Source organism: Protomyctophum bolini, assembly GCF_963924005.1.
Source record: "Protomyctophum bolini genome assembly, chromosome: 16".
NCBI lineage: Eukaryota > Metazoa > Chordata > Actinopteri > Myctophiformes > Myctophidae > Protomyctophum > Protomyctophum bolini.
In genome coordinates this window covers 27,127,285-27,155,033 of record NC_137877.1, presented here as the reverse complement: position 1 = coordinate 27,155,033, position 27,749 = coordinate 27,127,285, and the positions used below count along the sequence as shown (strand labels likewise).

Genomic DNA, 27,749 nt, shown 5'->3' with positions numbered 1-27,749 from the left:
ATTACCACAGAGGAAGGCGTTTGCCAATCTCACGGCAAACTGCTGCACAGCTAGCATTGTCATCACCTGCCTAATGAACTGACAGGATTCAACAGTGCCCTGGCACGGCTCTTAGCATTATCTACACGAAGTCAGGAAACAGAGCCAGGCATCTGTTTTGAGGTGTACGTCTCTAATGATTGATCTCAGCGAAGAGGGAAAAAAACTGCTAGTGAAGTAATTTACTGGGGCGCTGAAGTGTTCCCGTGTTAGCAGCAGCCACTGTACTGTAAACATGTAGCCATGCTGCTCAAACCGCTCTTATTAACTGCTGTACATGTTTTCCTCTCACCATCAACACCAACATTTAGTCTAGTAGCCAGAATGTGAACCCGGACATGCTGAATACACCAACATTTTATGTTATAAATGTTTAGTATGGGTCCCCAGCATGTAGAAACTGCCAGATGCTGACTTGCATATGTTGAGCAATTTTCATAATTGGCATAATATGTGACCATACCATTAACAACCTATAGAAGGCAAAATATTAAAAAAATGCTTCATGTAGCATGTGTCAAACTAGGGTGTTTTCATGATGCCGAATCCATTCCAGGCATTAGTTTTGCCAAAAAAAACCCACTATTTTTAGCCCAATGAGTGTTTATTTGCAAAATTAATGCTTGGAATAGATTCAGCATCATGAACACCCCCTAGTTTGACACGTCACATGCTACATAAAGCATGATGACATTTTAAAAAAAATTCTATAGGTTGTTAATGGTATGGTCACATACTATGCCAATTCTGAAAATTGCTCAACATATGCAAGTTATCATCCAGCAGTTTCTACATACTGGGGACCCATACTAAACATTTATAACATAAAACATTGGTGTACTCAACATGTCCGGGTTCACAATGGGGCTCTATGGGCTGGCTAGCTTGTAGATCGGTTATTTTCAAATGGCCGAAATGAAGTGGTTCATGTATGTTTTGTAATAATAATCAAAACCTACAAAGTAACTAACTAAAGTTTTCAAAGAAATGTAGTGGAGTAAAAGTACAATATTTGGAATCCGAGATGTATGCTACAATTACAATTTAGGTATTTAGCAGACGCTCTCAATCCAGAGCGATAAGCAACACCACATGGTCATACAGAATCATACGTAAGCTAAGAACTTAACCATCTAACATATCTACATAATGAAACTATGCATATACACACTAAAGAGTGCTATGTCTACAGTACATAAAAGGCTGTCTAAATTACATTAGTTGAGCCTTTGCTTACGCCTGTATGGTTGTCGAGACTAGTGCAAGTGCTACGGCAAGTGCTACGAGCTAAGATGGCGTATGAAGAGGTGGGCTTTCAGATTCAGACTACGGCTGAAGATTGGGAGTGAGTCTGCAGTTCTGATGCAATGGGAAGGGAGTAGGAAATTGATAATACTCAAGTAGAGTACCTCAAAAGTGTAGTAGCCTACTGTAAGAGTACAGTACTTAACTAAATGTCATTAGTTTAGTTACTTCACACCAGGTCTTTATCGAGAACGATGCTGATCACAAGAGTCACCACAGAGGCACGCACGTGAAGAAGCAAAAACAGCCACACAGGGAATGAGAGCCAGAGTCAACACATGAAAGTGCCTAGTTTGTAGCCAGTTGATTATGAACGAACGAACAGTTAATCATTCAACCATCATGTCCACAGATCTTAAACACTGACAGTAAACCAGTTACTTCGGAGTCACCCACGTGTGCTCTAGTGTAAACGTTACTGTGGGCCTATAGTTGCAAACATGAACAGTGAGAATAAACAGTACTACAGAGTAAAAAGATTAACATCAACATAGTCATTCAGCCTATTCTGTCCCAAAATGAATGTGTTCTGATGACATAACATATACTGTACCTAAAATGTATGAGTAAAGCTGTGTCTTGATTTATTTTTCCAAAGTTAAGTCACCCTGAGTGCACACAACCTCGCCCTAAAGGGCACGCATCCGCCTGGGTGACGGCAGACGGCAGACTGGCTAGCATGGGAGGTCAGATCAACATTATGGAATGAATTCTGTACTGGCCATATATGGAGTGTGTCTTGAGTGTACAGGGTTTGATGAGGTCAGATCAACATATGGAATGTTAGAACAGGAAGGACGGGTGGGGAAGGACCTGTTCTGACATGTCAGGACAGGTCAGCTCTCTGAGGGTTTGAGGTCAAATGTAGAGTTGCTGGCCGGCTCCATATATGCAAATCTAGGTGATGATCCAGTCTTCTCCATGTATCCAGGGTTAGATGAGGTCAGTGTTGTGATCTTCATATATGGAGATGGCCATATATGGTGGCATAACGTGTCACGAGGTGTGATGTCACGAGGCGTAACCATATATGGAGGTGTGATGTCACGAGGCGTGACCAAATATGGAGGCGTGGGGTGACTAACTATAACTGACGAACAGGAGATGCAGGTTGTCAAAGTAAATAATTTAAATCTTCAATTATAGCGCATAACAATAAAATATATACTTGAATTGACCACATAAAATGTTTGTATTAGCTGCCAGAATCTTTGTACTTTTACCCAAGTAAAATGTGGAATTATGATTTCTACTTCCTATCTTTTTCCAGTACTTCTTCCACCATTGGTCACATGCGAATCTACGATAAACGTGTCTGGCAAAGTCTATACTACTACAGGAGGAGTAGAAGAAGAAATAGTGGAGGGAGGGGGGAGGGAGGGATGGAGGGAGGGAGGGAAGGAAGGGCGAATCTCTTTCTACTTTCCGCCCCCGGTGTTTGAAGTCTAAAATCTTTTGCAGGGTTTTAAACATCTGTTTCCAAACTGCCAGCAGCCACTAATTAGGGCTAAAAACAAGACGGGACATCGTGAGAACCCCGGGGTGGGCATGAGGCGACATGCACACCCCGCTAAAAAACCACCACATTCCTCTGCTTAAAGACTGCTTCTCTGAAAGGGGGGGGGGGGGTGTAGAGGGATAGAGGTGGTGGTGGGTCGGTGGGAGGAAAGACAGGGAGAGAGATAGGGAGACTCGGAGGGGAGGGGAGGCATTATTTTGAGGCCCCACCTGTCAGTGTTTTCTGCTTGATTCTGGGGGCTGTGTGTGCATAGTGTGTACATATAATGTCTGTTTGCATGCGGACCTCCCCCCCACACACACACACACACACACACGTGTATGCGTATGAGGTCTTAGAAAGGGTTTGTTGAGGTTTTCTAAGTCGTTTGAAGTCATCAAGGTGCGTGGTGTTCTGTAACAGCTCTGTAATGAGTCATACTGTGTTCTCTCTTTTTCTTGCTCTATCTCTCTGCCCCCCCCCTCTCTCCATTAGTCTCTCTATGCCTTACTGTGTATTACATTTCCAGACCGTGATTGTTTCATTGTGCGTGCAGGCTCATTAAGAGTGGTGATACACAGCCTGTGGTGGGCTGTGACAACGTAGACGGGCCCTGTAGTCAGAGTAACATCACTCACTGCAGTCATGTATAAAAACCTTGTTACTCCAGATTTGGTCCTCTCTGTGGCCAGTTAGAATGACGTTCCTACCAAAAGAAAATATATCAAATTTTCTCCTTCATTACAGACAACATCCTGGATATGTAATTTTTGTTGTTTTTGTCTGACAGAAATTAGGTGTAAGCTGATCCGTCAGATAGGTAAGACAGACAGAGGTCCATTGGTGCTTCACTTTTGACCTCTGGCCAAGGTCATCACCGGTCATCTCACAACACAAGAGGAGAAGGTTAGGGACATCAGTCACCCTGGGCACATATGGCATGCACAATACTTCCTGAAGAATAGGTTGTTTCCTTGATGTAGCCAATGACCTTGAGTCAAAGATCAAAACCTTGGGTCAGAAAGATCAAAGTTTGTCTTGTTAGAAAGATACCCTATGGCTGTCCAGAGGAGAAAACAGCTATGCTTGGCTAGTAGGCTAGGAATAAAAACGCTGTTTCTAACAAAAAAATACAATAAAATAAATACATATAGATTTTTGTGTCAACCCTAAACTGCAAATCTTAGGACAAATGTAACTGTAAATTAAAATAAAGTTGTTGGCTTTGTTTATATTTCCTTTTTTCTAGGCATGTAACGATACACTCAACTCACAATACGATACGTATCACGATATGAGGTTCACGATACGATTTTTCGCGATATTTTCAACAATTATTTTCCAGACAAATTATTTATCTTCCCCCCAAGCTTTTTTCACAATTTTTATTTAACTACATTGCAAAAGTAGCATTTCTTTTCATGTAAAATTACTTATTTTCTGTGCAACAACTGTAAACATGCTTTCATGTTTAAACCTAGCTCGAGTTAACATTTCTTCTTTTCTTTGATGGCATCTTAGGATAGACCTATTTGACAGTGCAGAAACATAATTGCCTTCCTTGATGTATTAATGAGCATCAATAACGACCATCACCTGTGTCAGAGACACATACAGCTCCCCTCTGCAGGCCTCTAAAGTGACTGCATAGAGTCTGTCTCATTTCTCTCCAAAAGCACGTGAATATGATGGAATATGATTACAGCTCACATTTCATATCACACACTAGCCCCCCTAAAAAAAAAAATATATATATATATATATATATATATATATTTGTTTTAAATTTATTTATTAATGTTTTAATAAATCGATCCTTACATGCCTACTTTTTTCAGCACCTGGCATTTCTGGGAAGTAGGCTACTATTGCGGTTCTCAACTGGAACAATTGCTTTCACTCAGTGCTCCAAACATTAACCTATAAGCATCATATCAACACATATCCTAGAACTATGATCGTGACCTTGCACAAGGGCTGAATGTTTCCTGTAGCACAGTAGCCTAAATAAACTTGTTCTGGAAGTTTTTGTTTCAACTCACATCACATCTACTGCTTTCCATGTCTTGTCTTGTACGTCAAAGCCTGACAGTTTGAAGACACATCCCACTGGCTAATGTGTTTTCTTCTCACACATAATCAGATACTGGTGCCAACCACTAATTCTTGGCAAAACCAGCAGAGAGAAGTGGCCTGCACCATGAAACTCTCTTGACACCGCACAAATTCTGTCAGAAACTGTTGATCAAAAGGAGTCCTTCTCTGCCAACGTTCAGTCAATTCAGATTTTTATGACGGAGAATCGTTTAACATCATATATCAGCGTGTCATTGAAATAACGCCTGCCATAAACAGTGTCAGTAAGATAAGCAACACCTTGTTATTCTTTAGGCTTATTGATACAATATGTGTCGTCACACTTCAACTGACAGAAGAATACCTCCCTCCATCCTAATATTAAACTAATCACCCATCAAAGATTGATTTCCATTCAGCATAACCATCAACCATGTTCCTTGAAATCTATACCAACAACTTCTGGTACTACTGCTACCTGGTACTATTTGCTATAGTAGTAAAAGTAGTAGTAGAACTTGAAGCAGCAGCAATTATTAGTAGTAGTAGTAGTAGTAGTAGTAGTAGTAGTAGAAGAAGTGCTGCTGCTCCTATTATTACAACTATTACTGCAACTATACTAATATACTACTGTTACAGTACCACAACTACTGCTGCTGCTGCTGCTACTACTGCTATTACTGTATCTAGGACTTAAGTAGCATCTAGGACTGAATACTTTACTTGTCCGGAATGTAAACAGCACGTGTGGTACGCAAATACATTAAGACTCCATGTTGTCCTAGACCTGTAGACTATGCAGATGACATCTGCCTGCTATCTGGCCATGTGGAGCAGGCACCAGAGCTCTTGGCCAGAGAGGAGCCAGAGGGTGCCAAAGCAGGTTTTGGGGCTAATGCCAAGAAAACCTAGCTTATCACCATCCACTTCTAAATTGCAACAGGAGGCACCGCAACGAAAGAAGTCAGTGACTTCAAATACCTGCCCTGAACATCATGGCCAGTGTGTGGAAGTACAATCTCCCCTGGCACATTGGACAGGAGTTCAGCTCCTCCTCTGTGACTGTAGAGTGGGGGAGAGGGGGGGTGTAAGTTAACAAAGGTGAGTGATAATATAGCATCCAGGAGAATGAGGCGGACAGGTCACTGTCACAGACGAACTGGCTGCGAAGCCCTGTTACTGGTGGTGCTACTAATACAACTGCCAGTACTATGACTACTTGCTGGTACTAGTACTGCTGCTGGGATATGTTGCGCTGCTGGGCTTGGGTGACTCGGCTCTACATTTGTGTTATGTCTGCATAATCAAGGAAACCAGAAGTAAACTGATGGACAGATACAGGCCCAAATTACACTGGAGGAAGCAGTGAACAATGAGCAATTTACAGTGTGTTCCACCACAGTGCTGGAAGCCATCAGGGCTTATCACTGTCATTTACATCTTTCTCTTCCATTGCCCAAGGGGGTAAATAGCCTACACAGTGAAATCCTCTGTATTCATTTAACTCTGAGAGGGACAGAGGGTACACATTTATGTAACCAAATGGAAAATATACCTGGCTCCTACAGCCAATTATTAGTTGGTGTAAGGTCATAATAAGTTCATTTAATAATTGAGTTACAAATCACAAATCACAGGCAGGGTTTATGTTAAACAGGGTGACTTTAAATAGTACCAGTGATACACGGTTAAAACGTTTGCTACTAGTCGTTTGCTGCTGAAGTTGGAGCATTAAAAGTGAGTTGTGACTGTGAGCCCCTTCTGTCCCATAGGAATGTAACATTTAAAGATCATCCTTATAATGAACAGAAAAATACAGTACAAAATTACATTATTGAAGAGCAAACACAGTGCCTGAAGTTTGTTCTTGCAGTTCTTGCATCTCCAACATTTTCTAAATAACCTGATATCACCGCAGAGACACCAATGCAAACATTGTGTGCGACTGGTCAGATACTCAATGAGCTTGTGATTTATATTGGCTATATGCACAATCTCCCTTCAATTGTCCATGTGAAACATACTGTATAGTGGAGAACAGAAGCTCCCTCTGAAGAGCTGTTAAGTTGATGAAATTGAGCATGCATAAATAGCAAACAAGACGCTTGATTAGATAAGAGGTATGGTGGTGACCTCTGCAACAAACCCATCTCGATTTAAAGCAGGGCATTTAATGATTGGGTGAAATTAGATGTATATATGCATATCCAGGCACTGTGGCAAGAGTGACTCAGCAGACATTGTATGCACCCCTTCAGCGATCAGCACTGGCTGCCCTCTCAACATTTTACAGTAACATGGATCAGCGCAGCCAAATTAACTCATGTTTTGATTCTAATAATGCTCATATAACATAAGACTGCATTCTGTTATTATTCTGCAATTCTTCAACTGTCAAGTAAGAACTGGTAACAGCCTGGGGAGCTTAGACACACACACACACACACACACACACACACACACACACACACACACACACACACACACACACACACACACACACACACACACACACACACACACACACACACACACACACACACACACACACACACACACACACACACACACACACACACACACACACACACACACACACACACACACACACACACACACACACACACACACACACACACTTCACTCTTGCACAGGCCAAACACATTAAATCAGGATGTAATAATGACAGGCTGGTGTGGATTGAGCCAATAAAGAGACTGTGTTTGCTCATTATGACGTGAGCATTGGCCCACGGGCCCTGAAGTCACCCACACTCTCCACCTGCTTTACAGTAAATATATCTTTCCCTCTACAGTGCATGGTCATTGTACAACAGCTTGAACCTACATCTATCTTCCACTCGTAACACCAAATTGTTCCAAACCTTTCTCCTTGGGAGAAATCAAGCAGAACAGTGAACAGTTCAGTGGTAGAGCAGTTATCGTCAGTACATCTATTCTCTGCTGCATACTGTAGAGTAGTAGAATAATATATCTACCATACTGCATATCATGCAGGCAGGCAGGCAGACCAGGTAGAAATGTGTTTTTTCCCTTTACAGACTTTATCCAATAACTAGAACAGCTGTGCCCATTTGGGGGTGATCAGGTGTGATCAATAATGGCTAATAAAGGGCGAGGTTGCGCATCATGGTGATGTCAGAACATCAGAACAGCATTGTGATGTCAGAACAGCATTGTGATGTCAGAACAACATTGTGATGGCAGAACATCATTGTGATGTCATCACTGTGGGTGTGTGGAATCGGTGGGGCGAACGGTTCCCGAGTTGGGTGGATTACAGACGTACAGTAAGTACAGTACATACAGAGACTTGGCGCATTTATAGATAGATGGACACTGTAAGTTATTTGCTAATGACATGACTTCATGAATGGACTGAATTGAAAATTAGTCAGAGTTTTCTCTCGGAAATGCTACAGATAGCATTTCCATGATCACATGAAAATCTTAATATGTGATCTACAAGCTCACAATGTGTCATATTGCATTGCACTGTGAGTGTATAGAGTGGATATCTGGATATTAGATTGGCTATTTTGGTCAGGTAGGGACGCCTGAGTAAAATTAAATATGTGCCCCCCCCCCCCCCAGATTCTACTCCTCACTCCCCCTCCGCACTCACCTGCCTCCCAACCTTGTTATTGTGCAGCCTCATGCGGGCGTGGATGTCCTTGTTGGTCTCGCGGGCGTCCAAGAAGTCCCTTGAAAACTTCTCGCCGAACTCCACGTCAGGGCTGCAGCCGCCCCACTCCCAGGAGTCCTGGGGCCCCGGCAGCTCGGCGGGGAAGTGCTCCATGACGCCGTGCACCATGCCCTTCCCCCGGTGGATGGCCTCCACCTGCAGACGATGCAGCTTGATGCGGAAGGCCTCCTCGTCGCCGCGCCGGTTCTCGTCGCAGCCGCACGCCTTCAGCTTGCCCATGGAGCAGGCGTTGGCCACGGCGTGGACCACGCCGGCCGCCGCGATGGCGTACGCGAAGGCACTCTCTCGGAAACCTTGTTGGCGGCGGTCACAGGAGATAAGAGGAAGAGGAAAAGGGGTTGTGAAGGATTATGAAGGTGCATGGTGGGCGAGATTTGTTCCTATATCCATCTGAATCTGAGACGAGTAAAAGACATCGGGCAGGGATGTTACTTAAAAATCTGAAGTGAGTGGTACTGTACTGTACTGTACTGTACTGTACTGTACTGTACTGTACTGTACTGTACTGTACTGTACTGTACAAGCCCTCCTCCTTGGCCTGTATGTGTCTGTGTCTGTGTGTTAGGTTGTGCAACAGTGTATTTTTGTGCTTGGACACAGCCAGGGACACAGGGACACTGTGACACAGGGACAGACCCAGGGACACAGGGGCAGACCCAGGGACACAGCCACACACATAGCTGTCTATAGGAGTGGTTGCACGACTCAAAAATCACACTTGTATTTATATCGGCCACATGGCGTCTTACGTCATCATTTAGTAAACTAAACAAACATTAAGGTCCATAGACTTGGCTTGCAAACGATTAACGTCACAAGTGCTCAAAATTGTCTCAATCGTCTACAAAAAGACTTGGCTGCCATATGACGCAAAATCCATGATCATATCTATGATCTAGGCTTGCTCATCCAATGCAAGTGTGGAAGTGTCCCTGAGCAAGACCCTTAAGCACTAACGTGTCCCCCCAGCTCATCCTCCCCACATGAGCAGCCCGTCTACCAGTAGGTTATATTCTGCTGGGTCAATGCAGAGTCATTCATTTGCCCCGAGGGATCACTACGAATCCTCCCTCTTTAATTATACGGCTCCACTGTTGCTTTACAGATTACAAACACCTTCCTGAGAGGTGACATAAGAATTGAACCAGAATGCAGGATTAGAGCCCGACCGATGCAAGATTTATGGTTCCGATGCATTGGAATGTCCTGATAGGTCAAGACTTTGCAACGCAATTGGTGGTCCAGGTCCTTAGACCACCAATTACCAATGTGGTCATGGCTATTTCGTCAAAAAGGTTTGATGAAAAATTATATTTGAGGACATTTTAGCCCTCTATATTTGAGGACACTTAAGGCCTTAAAAATGTAAACCATGTTTACATTGTCAGAGAACACTCAGGACTTTACTATGTGCGTTGTAGAACTACATTAAAAAAGGAGAAAGAGGCAAATGCAGTTTAAGGTTTTGCTTGATTATACTTTCTTTGTGCGTACAGCGTCCTGCACAAAGATAGCCGATCTATACACTCAGAAGGTGTTGCTCTGCAGCGCTGTTGTGATCTATACACTCAGAAGGTGTTGCACTGCAGCGCTGTTGTGATCTATACACTCAGAAGGTGTTGCACTGCAGCGCTGTTGTGATCTATACACTCAGAAGGTGTTGCACTGCAGCGCTGTTGTGATCTATACAGAAGGTGTTGCACTGCAGCGCTGTTGTGATCTATACACTCAGAAGGTGTTGCACTGCAGCGCTGTTGTGATCTATACACTCAGAAGGTGTTGCTCTGCAGCGCTGTTGTGATCTATACACTCAGAAGGTGTTGCTCTGCAGCGCTGTTGTGATCTATACACTCAGAAGGTGTTGCACTGCAGCGCTGTTGTGATCTATACACTCAGAAGGTGTTGCTCTGCAGCGCTGTTGTGATCTATACACTCAGAAGGTGTTGCACTGCAGCGCTGTTGTGATCTATACACTCAGAAGGTGTTGCACTGCAGCGCTGTTGTGATCTATACACTCAGAAGGTGTTGCACTGCAGCGCTGTTGTGATCTATACACTCAGAAGGTGTTGCACTGCAGCGCTGTTGTGATCTATACACTCAGAAGGTGTTGCACTGCAGCGCTGTTGTGATCTATACACTCAGAAGGTGTTGCACTGCAGCGCTGTTGTGATCTATACACTCAGAAGGTGTTGCACTGCAGCGCTGTTGTGATCTATACACTCAGAAGGTGTTGCACTGCAGCGCTGTTGTGATCTATACACTCAGAAGGTGTTGCACTGCAGCGCTGTTGTGATCTATACACTCAGAAGGTGTTGCACTGCAGCGCTGTTGTGATCTATACACTCAGAAGGTGTTGCACTGCAGCGCTGTTGTGATCTATACACTCAGAAGGTGTTGCACTGCAGCGCTGTTGTGATCTATACACTCAGAAGGTGTTGCACTGCAGCGCTGTTGTGATCTATACACTCAGAAGGTGTTGCACTGCAGCGCTGTTGTGATCTATACACTCAGAAGGTGTTGCACTGCAGCGCTGTTGTGATCTATACACTCAGAAGGTGTTGCACTGCAGCGCTGTTGTGCGCTTGTCGGCTATTTTTGGTGAGTGACAGCAGCATGCAATTAAGTATAAATCAGGCTTAAGAGTACAAGTACAGTGTGTACACACACACCCACACAGCGCACGCACACACACACACACACACACACACACACACACACACACACACACACACACAGCACATGCCACATGTCTTATAAAAACAAGAGTAACATCTGGGACAATAGCATTTAAGTGTTCCAAACACTTGCATAGCGTATCCCGGTGGGCCAGCTGAAAGTGAGCAGACCCCCACCAACCACTCCCCTAGAGAGGACACACTGACACACTGCTAATAAAGAAACAGGGCTGGGTCACCTTGTGTCTGTCCTGCCTATATATCAGCCTGGCCGGCTTGTCTTGCTGCCGTGATTGTACAGTATTTATGTAATCGTGTATGTACATGCCAAGAACAGCCCCCCCAGAGACACACACACACACACACACACACACACACACACACACACACACACACACACACACACACACACACACACACACACACACACACACACTTCATCAATCTCACATTCACACCACCGTGGTTTCCAGACAATTCCTCTTGAGAACAGAGCAGCAATGTATAAATGTTGCAGCAGTCATGCACACACACACACTTTAATTTCATGGGCCCCCATTTGATACAAATCTGTTTTCTTGCGGCCCCCAATCTAAACTGGATCAGATTCGAATCCATTTGGTTAATTTGTACACTCTCTGAGTTATAGAATCATAGGAGGTCCATTGGTTCCTAACCATCAATAATTTAGCAGGGGACCCCCTGGAACCCCCTAAGAACCAGTGCCATAGTTTTATTATTGTCAGTGCTGTACCTAATCCCTGCTTTAAATCCCTTTCCTCAGCTCTTTTATCCAACCTGTAAACCATTAATATGGCTAGCTACTGCTGGCTGACTATAGCTTCAGTACCACTGGCTGGCTGACCGACTGGCCCGCTGGCTGTGAGTCATAGGCTGGTTTGCTAACTTGCATCAGATGGCTACCATTTGATCTGTCATGTAATCCGCTCTGGGGCTGACCCTTTTCTCCTTCCTCATCATGCCATTATATATAATGGAGGTTTTAGGAGTGAATAACATGCAATATACATGTGTAAGATGAAGAGGATAATTACGTGCAGGCTCAGCCTTCCGCCAACCTTTATCCTTTGAAAAACGGTGGCTTCTAAAGGCAATAGTTAAGTACGTTAAGTTAAGGTGCATGTAATGAGCCTGTATCATTTGTCATTTGATCCCTGTTCCCTCTCCTATCCTTAACATAGACAGCCACAAAGCTTATATCTCCACAATTCAATGTTTTTTTTTCATAAATGAATGCCCTACTCCGTTGTGCAACATTGTCGAGCAAAAGTAGCAAGCTCTATTTTCAAGCTAAGGTTTACAAGCTCAAAATGTATTGCATTATGACACATTGCTAACTTGTATAGATCTGCTATTTATGCTATTTTGGAAAGAATTTGAAAGTGAAAGTGGTTAAAAATATATATTGTATCAATGAAAAGTATTAAGAGCCAATGACTATCCACTGTTACACAGGTTTTCTTCATTTGCTGAAAAGTAACGTGTTGGACATACACTGTTTCCACCTGAAAGCGACAATATCTGACACTGTTGCAGAGGCACAAGTAATGAGAACAACTATCTTTAATTATCAATGCTGCCTCTCTTTCTCTGCCTCTCCCCACCAACGTCCTCCTGCCTCCTCTCTGTTCACGGACATACAGTACAGTACGCATGCCTCTCAGTGCACTTCAATCTGTTCCTCTGAACGTACGCCTCCTTCATATCTTCTGTGCAATCCTTAAATATTGCAGGGCGAAGTGCAGAAGCACTTACACTTGTACCCTTTAGAATTTCCCTTGGTGTTTGCTGTTGGGGCTCAGCTTACTGCGTGTAAGCATGGAACCCTCAGGTTCTATAAAGGCAGCTCTACTGGCAATCACTTACTGGTGTTGAAAATAGTGAGGATTATAATGGAAACTTGTAAAGAACACATGAAAAGAAACCACTTAAGATTTTATAACCCACTGCTTGCAGGGGAAATAATTCAGGCTGCTCGTTGGGAGTCAAATAAAATGCCATTAACTTCTATTTCTCTTTTTAGCGAAGCCTGATGTTATTTCCTTGTTTATATCTTAATAAAAACTTTTTATATTTTTATTTATTTTATTTTAAGAACAGCCTACAGCTTAACATGATAGACATGTTATTGGCTTGCTTCACATTTGTAAACTTTGATTACAAAGAAAAGTTGGATGAAGCAGAAAATTGCTGCTGCAACTCACTTTCATGGCATTTGCTCTCGCAGCTGCCAGTATCACCACTGTCACTAAAGCTGGCACTGGCAGCAAACTTCAAATGAAGTTTTTCAGCTTTCTGAAACCGAACAAGTTCTCTGTGGAAGTAACCGTTACTCAACGTGGCTCTGCTTTGAGTGATGAACATTGGACCCCATCCACTATGTACAATGTGGAATTACTTAGATTTATTTATTGGCGGCACAAAGTGTGGACTATCTCTCTCCATTAAAACTCAATGTCTGCCAACGACTTAATCAACTGCTTTTTTAGCAACTCCCGTAGCGCCAACAACGTCTTTATCGCCTTTTTAAGACGTGTATAAAGTTGGGCAATTTTTTTTTTTACAAAAAAATAAAATAAAAAAATGTATAGAAACTGGCGCTCAGGGTCTTTTTTGCGCCCCATAGTGGCGATGGAAGAGTTTTAATTCTGGTTGTGTTTATGCAGGTCCATCAGAGAGTAACTATAAGTAGGTAAGTAAATACGTATTCTAAGTAGGTATGAGTGGCTTATTAACCACACGTCTTACTAGTTACCCAAGTTGTTCTGAGTTGTACGCTGAGTTGGCGGTGTCTGATCGAACCCATAACTTTGTAGTCCAAAGGTGAGTGCTCTAGCGACTAAGCTACCTGGATAAAGAGAGAAACTATAGAGGTTTGTAACTCTTAACCTCTATCAAATTCAGAGAGGGTGAATATACATTTAATTCTTAACCACAATGACACCATAGGCCTATCGGGGCACAGTAGCGCAGTCGGTATAGCGCTGTCACCTCATAGCTAGAAGGTCTCGGGTTCGATTCCCGCTGGGGATGCTGTGGGCACTGGGGGTGTGCTCTTTCCTCCACGTCATCAGCGCCCATACCCTATGTGGGGTTTGGCGAAAGGGCCCTTCTGTGTGGAGTTCTCCCCATGTCCCCAGCCCTCGGGTATGTAGGTACCCTCACAAAAAACATGTAGTACTCCTGGTCTTTATACTGCCTTTACTTATCCATCCCATTGTCCAAGGCATAACATTGTGGACAATTATAGTTGTAGGAAGGCAACAACAAAACACTGACTGTCAAAACATTTCATATGCACAGAGTGTGCGTGTGGTTGTGTACGTGTACTTTTACGTGTGCGTGTGGCCGTGGCCGCATGTATGGCCGTGTGCATGTGTGTGTGCATGTGCGTGCATGCGTGCATGTGTGCGCGTGTGTGTGTGGGCAACATGAGGGAAGCGGGAGGGATGGCACTTAGGTGCAGCCCAGAGCCACAGACATGGAAAGGCTGTTTCAGCTCTTGCCCCGCCATGTGCCCGGCTCTGCAGCGCAGGCCAGCCGAGAGACCTGGAACAAATCAATCTAACAAATAATTTACTGGCCGTGGCACGCCCCGCTGAACTGATGGCAGAGGAAGTGGCAAAATGAATGAAAGATTAAAAGGAAACTGTCACTTTGTGTTACAGAAACCAACTAAACTGGTTTATGCTTTTGCCGCCAAGAGTTGGGAAAGTGCTGAGAGCAAATTCACAAGCACTCGCACTGGCAAGGAGAGTAAAAGCTCTCGGAGTACTAGCCTAGCAAGGGAGAGTGAGAGGCACCGACAGAAGGAAAGAGAGAGAGAGAGTTTTCGCCCACCTGTCTCTCCACATCCTGTCTGACTGCCTTTTTAGCCTAGTTCGCAATCCAGGCTAAACAGGGATGATGCAGTGGTGGAAGTACAAGTATTTTTGTTTGTTTGTTTGATTGATTTATAACTTATACTACACGTGGGAGGCAATTTAAATATTGTACTTTCTACTTTCAATATTTGAAAACTTTACTTTGCAGATTTACATTACAGTGCAGATCGAGCACAGTGCAGGGATGAACACAGAACCATAACATTGGTCATCATAACTCATCAGAGGGGAGATAAGTGGTACAGCCAGGAATGATCCTGCAGTAGTCTGCTGTAGTAAAATTAGAAGCCCGGATAAACATGGAAGTGGAGAGTATCTGATATCCTATAAGCTGTTCATAGAAGGCAGGGTGTGTCAATTGGGGTTCCAGGGGATGGCAAAAACTCCCCTGTGGTTACAGGAGCACTTATCTTCACATCAATTCTTCCTTACTAATGCTCATTACTTACAAGACAGCACAATGCATGTCTACACACTCTGCATCCCTTTGGTGGACTATATGGACAGTCCGGAAACCTGCCTATACCAATGACATCATCAATGGGCATTACAAGCGAATAGAAAGAAGCTTACTATTCCTGGAAGGTTTGCATGCTATACTGAAGCCATTGTTCCCACGTTACTGCCCGCACAGAGTACAAACCACTGATGTTGGCCTACAAAGCATTGAAAGCAACCATATCTTCAATCTGATGCAACCCTACAACCCCCTCACCCCCAGATCTCCCTGGGGGAGAGGGGGTGGGGGGGGGACTAATTATGAAGAAATATTTTAAAAAGGGAAAGGTTTGACAAAAATGTCAAACATCTTATAATGAGCAATAATAAGGGCAAATTATATTAAGATTAAAAAGAATGGTTGAAGTGGTCCTTTATTTAACCTCTTAAACCCTATACTTTGTTGTGCAACAGATAGTGAATGTAGTGGATCTGCACGCTCACAACATAACTTGTAGATTAACTATTGAAAGAAGAAGTAGAAATGTAGAAGTAGAAAATGCACATCTAGAGTTCAGGCCGATATGTGGCCCTCACACCACCGATCCAACCAATATAATATGCCCACATGTGTCTGAAAACCTCCATATATGTGCATTTGGTTAATGTTGTGTATCATGCATGGCCGGATCTACCATATGGGCACTTTGGCCACGTTTCCAGGACCCTTGGGCATCAGGGGGCCCTCCTATTTCCCCCCCCCCCCATTTTGTAATTAACAAAATAAATTGTCAAAAGTAGTGTTTTATTATTGGTGAGAATGCAGCTGGAAAGTGCAATTGTGTGTAAAGCAGCAACAATGTGCTATATTGGCTGTCAAGGTGGGTGGGCCCACTGGGCCGTGTGAGGTCAGGTGAGAGGTGATTCAGGTGGAATAAAAGACGTGCGTCTGCTATCCAGCATGGTTTCATTTTGTTTACATTCTGCACGCATAGCACGTCAGATGGCTTGACAAAAGGGTAAAAACACTGAAATACACTGGCACTGGCGGATTCTGTCACCTGCCTTTGCTTACTATGTGGGTCAGCTGGGAATAGGCCAACATAACCGCATAAAACCGCAAAAAAACCCCGAACAAAACCGCCAAAATGTCACTAAAACGGGTCCACGTGTGCAGAGGGGCCCTTCGAGCTTCGGTGCCCAGAGGCCCTCAGAGGTGTTAATCCAGCCTTGTGTGTATGACATCAGTGCATGTTGATCTCCATACGATATAGCACATGCATATGTGCATTTGATCGGGGCTATTATGTGCATTTGACTCCATACATTGCGTTGGGATATAGCACACAGAGCACACTGTGCAATACAAACTAATAGGGGAGTGTGCTCCCGGTGCACATATACAATCGCATCCACAATTATATGCATTTGATGTTTGACGGTGGGGTGTCAACTACATCTAGGGTTGACAATGTTAGATTGCCATGGATTAACAGTGGGAGAGCATCGGACGACACATCACCCAATCACCCGAAAAGATGATGAAATCTTTTCGGGCGATGTTCCTCCGCCCACTTTTCCACCATCGCCTGTTCGCCTGCTATCGCCGGTAGTCGCCGGGTCCCGTAGACAAAGGGTCCCATAGACAAATAATGCACTTTCGGAAAATTTGTCTGGCTGTCGCCCGCTATTAACCCGTTTAGGCCCCGACGTCGAGATTTAACAAGTGGTAATATTGGCCTCCGACCCCCATCTGAAAATATGTAGTACCAGGAACCCCTCAGAAGCAAAGAAATGAGCTAAAAACGTTCGCTCTGAAAGAATATATGTTAAAAGATTTGCACTACATTTTCACGAATTTTCAAAAATAGCAGACCTACAAGCTCGTATGAACTTCTAGATCTTCTATTTTTCAATAGCTAAAGTATAACGTAATGCTTAAAACACCAAAAGGGGTTCCCGCCAAGAATGGGTTAAAACATACTGTTAGAGTGAGAAACTTCTACTAATCCGATAATGGTCATACCGGAACTCTATATATGGTCATGGTTGACGTGGAGCTCCTTATATGAATCCTTAAATGGTTTGTTTGAGTCTGACGACACGGTATGTTGGGGTATGAGGTCATGCAGTCACAGTCAGTATGACATGCCATATCTGGGTGTAGTTGCAGTGGGAACTCTATATATGGTTATGTCTGAGCTATAGTGACATGGGCCCTGACGGGCAGTGGTTATCCACAGGCGGACCAACCCATTAGGCAATTTTAATATAGAAGAGGATTGACAAATCGAAATATTATCAAACATAAATATCAAACAGTCTACCTTTCCCAAAAAGAAATGCATGTATTTAATGATGTATAAGTCTGACCAGAAGCCTGCCAATCTAACCATGGATGGAAGACTCCAAGATAATTACTTAGAACTACTGTGATCGGCTGGGTATGTATGACGGTGTATTCCATCGGCCAATCAGGGACCAAGAACAGCGATCGGCTGGGTATGTATGTCGGTATATTCCACCAGCCAATGAGGGACCATTATTCTCGATGACGTAACTAAAGTACTTTTCAAAGTTGTATATAAAGGGTGCAAAGCGCAAGTCGGCATCTAGTTTCTTCTGATTTGATATTACATCACTATCACTATTTAACATTAGTACAAGAGTGGCTACACACTCAAATCTGAAGCAATCTTTTAACTCTGATGGTGTCAAAATGTACCCATAGTACTGGTCCATTTTTATGTGATTCTTCTGTGCATTTGATGAGGGGTGAGCCATCCAACCTAAAATAATAATACGTTTGTATGTTGCAATGACATTGACCAAATACATAATTGAATGATTACAAACCGAACATACTGGCTGGTACATAGATTAGGCCTGGATATTTTTCTACAGAGATCTATACAAAGAAAGGTTGCATTAATCTGTGAGACTTCACTTAATCCACATCTGTGGATTAAGTGTCACGCTGAATAACACCGCCTACCTGAGCCAGTTGCACGCAACAGAGGTTGCAGCTCATAAATCTGCATCTATTTCAGTACTGCTGTGGTGCATAATTCATCAACATGTACTGTAATAGGTGAATCATCCAACTTAAAGACGTTGTTTATATCAATGGTTTGGAGTTTCTGCACCCGGGGCTAAAGAAGGATGCCAGACAAGCAGCTACTGCCGTGGCTAATAATGACAAACAGCTTTTCAATGAGTCAGTAACGAGTGAAAGTCAGACCAGAGGTGTGTATAGGCCAGATTGACAGTATTAGTATTAAGCTTAACCACAGACAATGAAGGTCACAAGGCTAAAAGTTCTTGCAGCGGTCACAGGGTGAATTGAAGCAATTGTTGCTATTTTTAATCTGGAGTGCCCATAAAAATGAATGAATTCTCCCTGGCATGGGGTGGGTTTGGGGAATGTTTCTGGTGAAGACACCCCTGAAATCAAGGTTTGATGGATTTAAACAGTCAATTATCCTTGCTAAGGGGAATTCCAAGGCTGTGCGACTGCCTTCAAAGACGTGCAGCCCATTGTGAAGGTTGAGAGCATTCATCTTTCGTTCAGAAAACATCGAAGTCAATGTTGTGCAACCTTGCGTTCAGAGCAGATTGACAGTCCTGGCACATAGCGTGCATGTTTTACTAGTGTTGCATTACGTCACCAGATGGCCATCTTGTTGCCAAGCCATGCGTAATTAAATTAAATTAAAGTGAAATGTAATCTAATGTTTGCCTCAGACAATGAGCCACATTTACACATTCATTGGAGGACAATGAATGCAATGACAATACTTTAAATGCCAGAGCATTTGACTTTTGATACATAAATTGATTGATTAACCACTTAAACCCATACTTCATTGATCGGGGTCCCAGAGTGGTAAATCCTTAGCCCATCCATTTTCCCCTCCACAGAAAATCTCTCTCACCGATATATCTTTCAACACGTCACAACACAACACGTTGTGAGGTTGTAGACCTGCTATTTTCAGGGACTGTTCGCCATTCTCGCCAAATGTTTTCTTATTATGAGAGTCCGAAATAGGCACATTGGGATTCATGTGGTTAAACTGTCTGAAAGCCAACTGAAAGCCCAGGACTCCCGAGTATCAAGCATATATTGTACCTGTGCATCTATCCAGGTGCCTGGGTTGCTAGGAACAGATGTCTTTCACAGTAAATAACCCCAGATGAGTCGGACCGAAAGCTTCAGAGCAGTAAAGATCCTCTTTCATCCATTGTGGCCGATGCGAGAAGCTCTGAAGACTACAAAGCCTCATAGGGAAACTGATCTGTACTAGGTTTAGTAAAGGTGACTAACTGCTTTTGAAGTTAGCTGATCCATTGTACAGGCCATTGAGTAGCTAGTAGTTTAGAAAATGCCATACAAGAGTGGCCTGCTGTCTGTCACTGGAGATAAGCATTTGGGAAGCAACGTTATTGTCAGGGGGTCTTTTGATTATCACTCTCCTGGATTTGAAGGATGAGTGTATTTTATTACTGGGCTTCTATGGGATATCAATCTTTCTGACCACTGCCCTGTTGCTAACCTGTCTACTTTCAGGGTATCTTGTTAAAAGTAAGAAGAGCTTTGTGTGGGAAACAATACACTTTTAAGGCATTGTATTACCTGGCTATACTGTATTGTAGCCTATAGTGCAAAGGTTAACTCAAAATGACATATCTCCCATCTTTTTAGCTACTGTAATTGGCACTGTATAGAATGTCAATATTGTATAGAAAGACTATAGCTAACTGAGAGGGTTTTGTAGACTGCTAAAAACACCAGCCTCCTTTGAAGATGGCGAATGCCTTTCTGTGTATTAAAATGAATACAAAAAAATGCTCTTTGGGATAGAAGTCACAAAATCGGAAACCACAGAATTGCTGCAAACCTTTGATGTGGAAGGGAAAGGGGAACAACTAACATTTCATCTGCATGGTGCGCAGAACAAACATCCAACTAACCTCTTTTAAAAACCACGCTGTCGTACGGTATTTTGTTCCTGGTCTCCAGGCTGGAGCAGTTCCAGCGATGCCCCCTGAACTGGTGCTGGCACTCGTGGATGGCGATCTGGATCCCCTGGATGGCCGACGCCGTCACGTCCGGGTTCCGCATGCACACCTCCAGCTGGCGTCGCGTGAGGCCGGGCAGTGTCAGGCACACCGTGTTGGCATTCAGGATGGGTTCGATGTTAGGGATTTTCAAGCCCAATATCTCATTGGAGTTTGCCCTGCGTGGAGGTAAAACAAATACAATCCATGTGTATACAGAGACTGACAGCGCTTTCCACTGGTGTCGCACACGACAAAGTCCTGATTGTTAATTTTACTGAGGAGATTGTAAAAAAATGACCCGTACTCTTGAGGGTTAAATTAACACAGTGGAGCGATGGCCTCTGAGTCTGACCAGTCAGGGCCAATACAGCGCTGGAGAGGGTTCTCCACTCAAAGTCTGAACTCAAAGCTTTTATGGTCTTGTTTTTGTGTGTCTGTGTCCATCCCATCCAGAGGTTAAGGGATCTTAGTTTCAAACTGAATATTTTATAATAGTTTTGTTTTATAATAGTTGCACTGCTGCTGAAATACCACTACGGACACTGGATGGTGGCTGATATAGCCTGGGTAGAGTAAATGTAATAATTTACACTGGAACTGTTTTAGTACACGCTATGTTACATACAGTGTTGGAAAAAGTACTCACATTTTGTACTTAAGTATATTAATACTGCAATGTAGAAATACAATTACAAGTAAATGTCTGGAATTCAAAATTTACCTGAGTAAAAGTACAAAAGTATTGGTATAAAAATGTACTTAAAGTACCAAAAGTAAAAAGTAGTCATTGTGAATAATGTCCCATTTCACAAGTTAAAAATATATTTAAAAAACTTTTTAAAATAGCCAACAAGCTCACAATGCATCGCATTGTGACACATTGTGAGCTTGTAAATCTGCTATTTCCAAATGGCCGAAATATACAGGGCTGAAGTGGTTCATGTGTTTTGCAATAATAATCCAAATAAACAAAGTAAATAAAGTTTACAAATACATGTAGTGGAGTAAAAGTACAATATTTGCCTGAGGTAGTGGGGTAGAACTAGAAGTGTAAGTAGTGGAAATTGGAAATACTGAAATAAAGTACAAATACCTCAAAATTGTATTTATGTACAGTACTTGAGTAAATGTACTTAGTTACTTTCCACCACTGATCTTCAAGGAGCAAAACACAGCATTGACACTGAATGGAAGTCTGACTTTGAGGAGTTTATGACAGTATTAAAGAGTCATTTGGGGTCACAGGGTTTGAAGGCACTAAATTTGGGCCAGAAGAGAACATAACGCATGAACCTCTGTTCAGTTGTATAAACGAAAGAAGTAAAAGCATCATTCTCAGACAAGGAGTCAGTATCGTGTACAAACTGTACATGTTTGAATGGCACTTCTCCAGGTTCTGTCTCCTGATGAAACAAAATAAATTAAATGCCAGTTATTCAATTCATACTCGTCACAACAGCAGATGTAAGGGGGAATAAGTCTGACAAAACAGCAATTTGTATACGTGTCTAAAATTGGTGCCCTGGTGCCTTCCCCAGCATTGACATAATTGCCTAATGATATTTTTAGTGCATTTCTCCTTATTGAACCTATGTCTATGCACAGCAATCCACTGGTGCGTCGGTTTCAGATCTATCAATTGTGTGTTTTATAACAGTTTGTATTCAACTGACAGTAGCCTACCGTATAGGCACTGTTCCGATATATCAATATTACCCAGAGAAACAATAACAACAACACAGGCTACAAGATGTGTCTCATTATAAGTGTAACACTGTGCAGGACTGAACACACACTCACACGTGCATCCAGGAACATGTCCAAACACACACACACACGTTGCAGGTCTGCACGTTTTAGTAGTTTCATTAATATTGTTTATGCATTACCTTATTCACTAATACAATTTGTGCTACTTTTGAAACTCTGGTCACTATAGGCAATATAACGGTAGCTATACGGACCATTTATCTCCAAGTGGTAGATCTAAATATAAGCCACTGGCACTGTGACATCTTAACATCTTATTAAGTTTCCCTTTCTGATTGGCATCAACTACTTAAACCGTCTATTCTTAGTCAAACTGACCTGAGTTGGAGCTGTGCTCTTTTTTCTCCCCTCTAAACCAAATCTCTTCACCGAATGTTGCCCATGCAGAACAGGGATGCTAGGGCTCAAGTGGTTAAACTTTGAACAGGCTACTCTCCTTTGTATACTTCCTCTTGGGGCTCTGTTCCTACCTGTTTGCTACCTTTGCTTTGAGAAAAGTCCTGTTTCATCTGTCCATCTATCTAGCACTATAGGCTACACAACTTTCTGAGTTCATATTGTCAGTGAGCCTTGTGGTCATGAGAAGGCTATAATTTAGGCCAGTGGTTCTCAAACTTTTTGTTTTAATTTCAAGGATGCTCTTATTGCGGTTCTATTTGTATAGGCCTCTTAGGGTTACAGTCCTGCAAGTAGATTTGGAACGTCCCCAAGGAACCCTGAAGTTCCCTGGACCCCACTTTGAGAGCCACTGATTTGGACTTTAGGTGACATGTGACACAATCATTGCGGATAATATGAAATGTATAGTGACAGAGGAACAAATTATACATATTTTTTTGTGTTTAAACTACAGCAGCCTGTTGGTCGATCAAAAAGACCAGAGGCTCTGCAGCTTAGCTGTCTGGAAAAAAGTTGGTTCTAGTCAAAGTGGAGGACAATGTCCATAATTAAACTATTGTCCATAATATGGACAATAGTTTTATATTATATCTATATTATAGACCAGAATATTTCCCTTGCTTGCTTATGACATTAATAAATTATATGAATGCAGGCTAATTATCACAGTACCGTAATAAATATAAAAAGGAAACCTGTGTGATAAAGTAAATTGATTGGCTATAACTTAAGATGAATTGTGTTATGATTATGGTAGCCTATAGATAAAGAATAACATTGGGAGTGTTATAAAGGATTATAGTCATGATTCACGTTATTAATTCGTATCCTGCATTTGTATCTATTATTGTCAACTCACCTTTTATCCAAAAGACAGACTACTATCAAGACGCAAGTCAGTCTGTGGAATGAACGCTCCATTGTGTGATGATTTGTGGTTTTGCGAAATAATAAATAACGAAAGATAGAGTCAAAGACTCAAATAAAGTACAATATTCCTTCTTCAACGCGCCCTTTCAAGAGTTGTAGGAAAGGGAAAAAAGAAAAACAGAAAAGGGTCATGTCCATTTAAATTGCGCTGGGTTTGACAGCTCCGCTTTGGCTCAGGAGAGGCTGATGTCCTCTAATCCAGATGTGATACGCGGCAGAAGTCATTCAAGAAAGTTTCAGCGGCGCCGCTATGAACCTCTCAACTTTAGTGAATGGGGCGGACGGGGCAAGTTGGAAGATGGGTCAATTACAGCGGTCCTAGGTGGTGTTTCTCTCCCTCGCACATCCGTACACATCCCGGTATCTCCGCCAAGACATTTGCATTGGAATAACATCCGAGGGAGACGAGTGTGCCTATAACATCGGCGCGCTATCTGAAGTCTGCTTGACTAGTGATGTTTCAGCAAGCACTGATAGCGTTCTAAACTACTGCACTTAGCACTCTGCCAGCCCACTTTTTTTACGTCACTCAGGGAATACAGGAGAGTGGCGGAGAAGGTCAAGTGCCTTGTTAAAGTGGGATAGAGATCCGTGGATAAGGAAGGAAGTTTAAAAAAAAAGGTGTGTGTGTGTGTGTGTGTGTGTGTGTGTGTGTGTGTGTGTGTGTGTGTGTGTGTGTGTGTGTGTGTGCGTGTGCGCTCGTGCGTGTGTGTGCTCTCCGTATGGGACAGAGTTTTAGCCTAAAAGTATACTGAAAGTGATATTGATGACTTATGAGGATAACTACAAGAATTAGAATGATGATTATTTTGTATTTATATGAGACTATAAATACTTGCCGTCTCTCTATGTGGGACAGCAGCTCTTTATTGCATGGCCCAAAGGGGAATGTGATTCACAGACATTCACTGTTGTGGTGGGATGAGGATGATAGAGACCATTTGTGTACTTATATTCCCACATAGGCCTATCTGTCTTTATACGGTATCTTCCAGGCATAATAATACATTATATCATTATACCAATGTTACCTGTACACGGTACAAGGATGGGACAAATTGATTTAGAAGACATGCCCAACAATTTAGCAAAGCAGTACTATGCCATGGAAAAATAATTGTTGGGGGAAATTAGGAGTAAATTGCTTAACAACATTGCCTATAAATCATGGTCTTTGAGCTTTTGATCCAAATCACTTTAACATAATGGCCCCCTTGCCGAGCACACTCATCTTAGTTCTTTATGAGTGGGGCCCAGAAGAAAGAATCGCAAACCACAAATAAAGAATCCTCCCAACCAATGTAATGGGGCTGAGCATTCTGACCCTGTGAGGTCACTATGAGTGGTAAAACGCAACAAAAGTTTAAGATTCTGCCACAATTAAATTGGCCTACTCTTAATTTTGAAGATTTGGGTGCTAATCCCACATCATAGTTGTTCTCAGGGCTCGTCGTGGCAGCCGGGGCAGACAGCAACTTTGTGCTTAATTATTTCAAGGCATATAATGAACATACTGCAGGCTTAAGGTCGCTCAATGGGCTGGAGCTGTGAATTAGAACCCAGTTCTCAGCATTGGTCGGAATGCTATAATGTTTTATTATAACTTAAGTAAAATAAGTAGAAAATACTGTAGAAATACTGCAATATAAAACAATACTCTGTTTCAAGTAAAAGTCAAATTTTCTTAATTTTACTTAAGTAAAAATACAAAGGTATTGGCAGGACATGCAGAATGTCTCATTTCACACTTGTTTTATTTTTTATTAAACAGCAGCTACAAGCTCACAACACAAATAGCGTGGTATTTATGAGTTTATTTGGTTAATGAATGTTTGGAATAGGTAATAATCTAAATCTGCAAAGAAACTACAGAAGGCTACAGTATTTTCCTCTGAGATGTATTGGAGGACATAAAGTATTGAAAATGGAAATATCCAAGCAAAGTACCTAAAAACTGTACAGTAATTGGTTCCGAGTACCAGTAGTGTAAAGTTTATACTATGTCAGTCTGCTCTGCATGTGTTGCTCCCTTGTTTTGCTCTCTATTGCCGATCTTTCATTGCTCTCATGAAGCAGAATACTTTGAAGCAACAGGTGTTTATCCACCCTCTTTTGCACTGGTTTTGTGCCAAGGACCTCCAGAAGAGAAAATGATTCAAAATGTACCAAACATTTAAAAAATATATCAGATGTATACAAGCTTGCAGCGCGACACGAAGTTATAGGCTGTGAGCTTGTAGATCTGCTACTGTTTTTACAGCTGGAGTAGTAGTGCATGGGATTCTGAAAGGGATGCTGGAAGCTCCGATAAATATTCTAAACTAGGGGTGCAACAGTTAATCAAATGAATCAATTAAAATGGAAAAATAATTGACTTTATTTTAATACAAAATAATTGATAATGGATTTTGGGGAGGAAGGATTGAAATGAAAATGTCCCCCTTTTGTGTGTCCCCCTTTTTTGTGTGATAAAATATGCACTTCTCGATTATTGCTATTAATCTAATAAGTAATCAATCGAATAATCACTATAGGAAAATAATCAATAGCTGCAGCCCTATTCAAAATTCTCTCCCATCTTCTTTGAGACAGAGCTCACACATGCACGCACGCACGCGCACACACACAGTTGGAAGCTTGTGGTTGATCTTTCCCCACTGAGACGCTCCCATAAAACAAAATGAGAAAAAGGTGCTGAAAATCTCATCTCTCTAAGAAGCACTTTAACAGAGAAGCCTGGTGTTGCCAACCAATCTCCTGAATGAAAAACAGTCTGTTTGGTAAGTTGCTTTGATGACTAAGATACTTGTTTTGCCCTATAAAAAAGAAAAATCTGGTTTTATGCAGTGTATGAACAAACAAATGCTCAAATGCCCAAATGCTCCTTGATGTCTCCTCAACGAGCCTAATAACCAAAGGTGACCGGGCCTTTCCAGTTATTTCCCCCAAAGTTTAGAACAATCTTGCACATCAAGTCCAGCCTCACCATTGAAAGCTTTAAATCCACCCTAAAAACCCAACTTTTCTCCATTGCCTCCACTGCCTTCAGCGCAGTCTGAGGACAAATCAAACGTATGGCCTGCTCTATAGTCATTGAAGGTTTTTCGTTTTTTGGGGGTTTCTTTTAATTTAATACTGTGTAAAATGTTACTACTCTCATGTTCCTTTTGTTGTATTTGTATGAGGTATTGCTTTTATGTTTCTTTTCACTATGTTGTATTTTATTAGGTTTTTAGATGGAATTTTTAAATGGAAAGCACTTTGGGTGCTGTTTTTGTGCTATATAAATAAAGGTGACTTGACTTGACATCCGGTCTCTACAAGGGGAATTGGGCGGTGCCCCTAGAGGCAAATTCAAAGGATTTCCCCCCCTCTTTTTTGCTGATGGGTTCCCAGATTTCCAGGATACTGACACCAGAATACTAACACCAGGATACTGACACCAGGTCACAGACACCAGAATACTAACACCAGGATACTGACACCAGGTCACAGACACCAGGTCACCGACACCAGGTCACCGACACCAGGTCACCGACACCAGCATACTGACACCAGGATACCGACACCAGGTCACAGACACCAGGTCACAGACACCAGGTCACAGACACCAGGATACCGACACCAGGATACTGACACCAGGATACTGACACCAGGATACTAACACCAGGATACTGACCAGGATACTGAGGGGCAGGTGCTCAAAGATCATAAAGGGCACATTGAGTATGTGCAGAGCGTGTGTGCTGATTTTTGGGAGTGACTTTTTGGGGGGGGGGGGTCCCTCGTGCCATTCCTCCATTTCACACCAGAAATGTATGGAAGCAAGATGTTCTAGAATAACTCATCCCAAATTTGTGTCATTCTTGCCCTTACCCCTGAGCTTCTCATGCATAATACAACAAACAGCCTGACATGTTGACT

At 42.5% G+C, this 27,749-nt stretch overlaps 1 protein-coding gene across 2 annotated transcripts in view; it reads right to left on the bottom strand.

The window, feature by feature from the left end:
• The window catches only part of wnt10a (wingless-type MMTV integration site family, member 10a), a 39,976-nt gene extending 15,717 nt beyond the window's left edge, over positions 1-24,259 (bottom strand). For both annotated transcript variants that reach the window (XR_013965471.1, XM_080784957.1), the window contains exons 1-3: positions 23,755-24,259; positions 20,637-20,902; positions 8,564-8,937 (exon numbers count right to left, since the gene is read on the bottom strand). Coding sequence is in view for 1 of the 2 variants with exons in the window: in XM_080784957.1 (XP_080641083.1) it covers positions 8,564-8,937; positions 20,637-20,902; positions 23,755-23,816 (702 nt within the window). In the remaining variant the exon portion in view is untranslated. The remainder of the gene's footprint in view (positions 1-8,563; positions 8,938-20,636; positions 20,903-23,754) is intronic.
• Between the last annotated feature and the right edge of the window lie 3,490 nt (positions 24,260-27,749).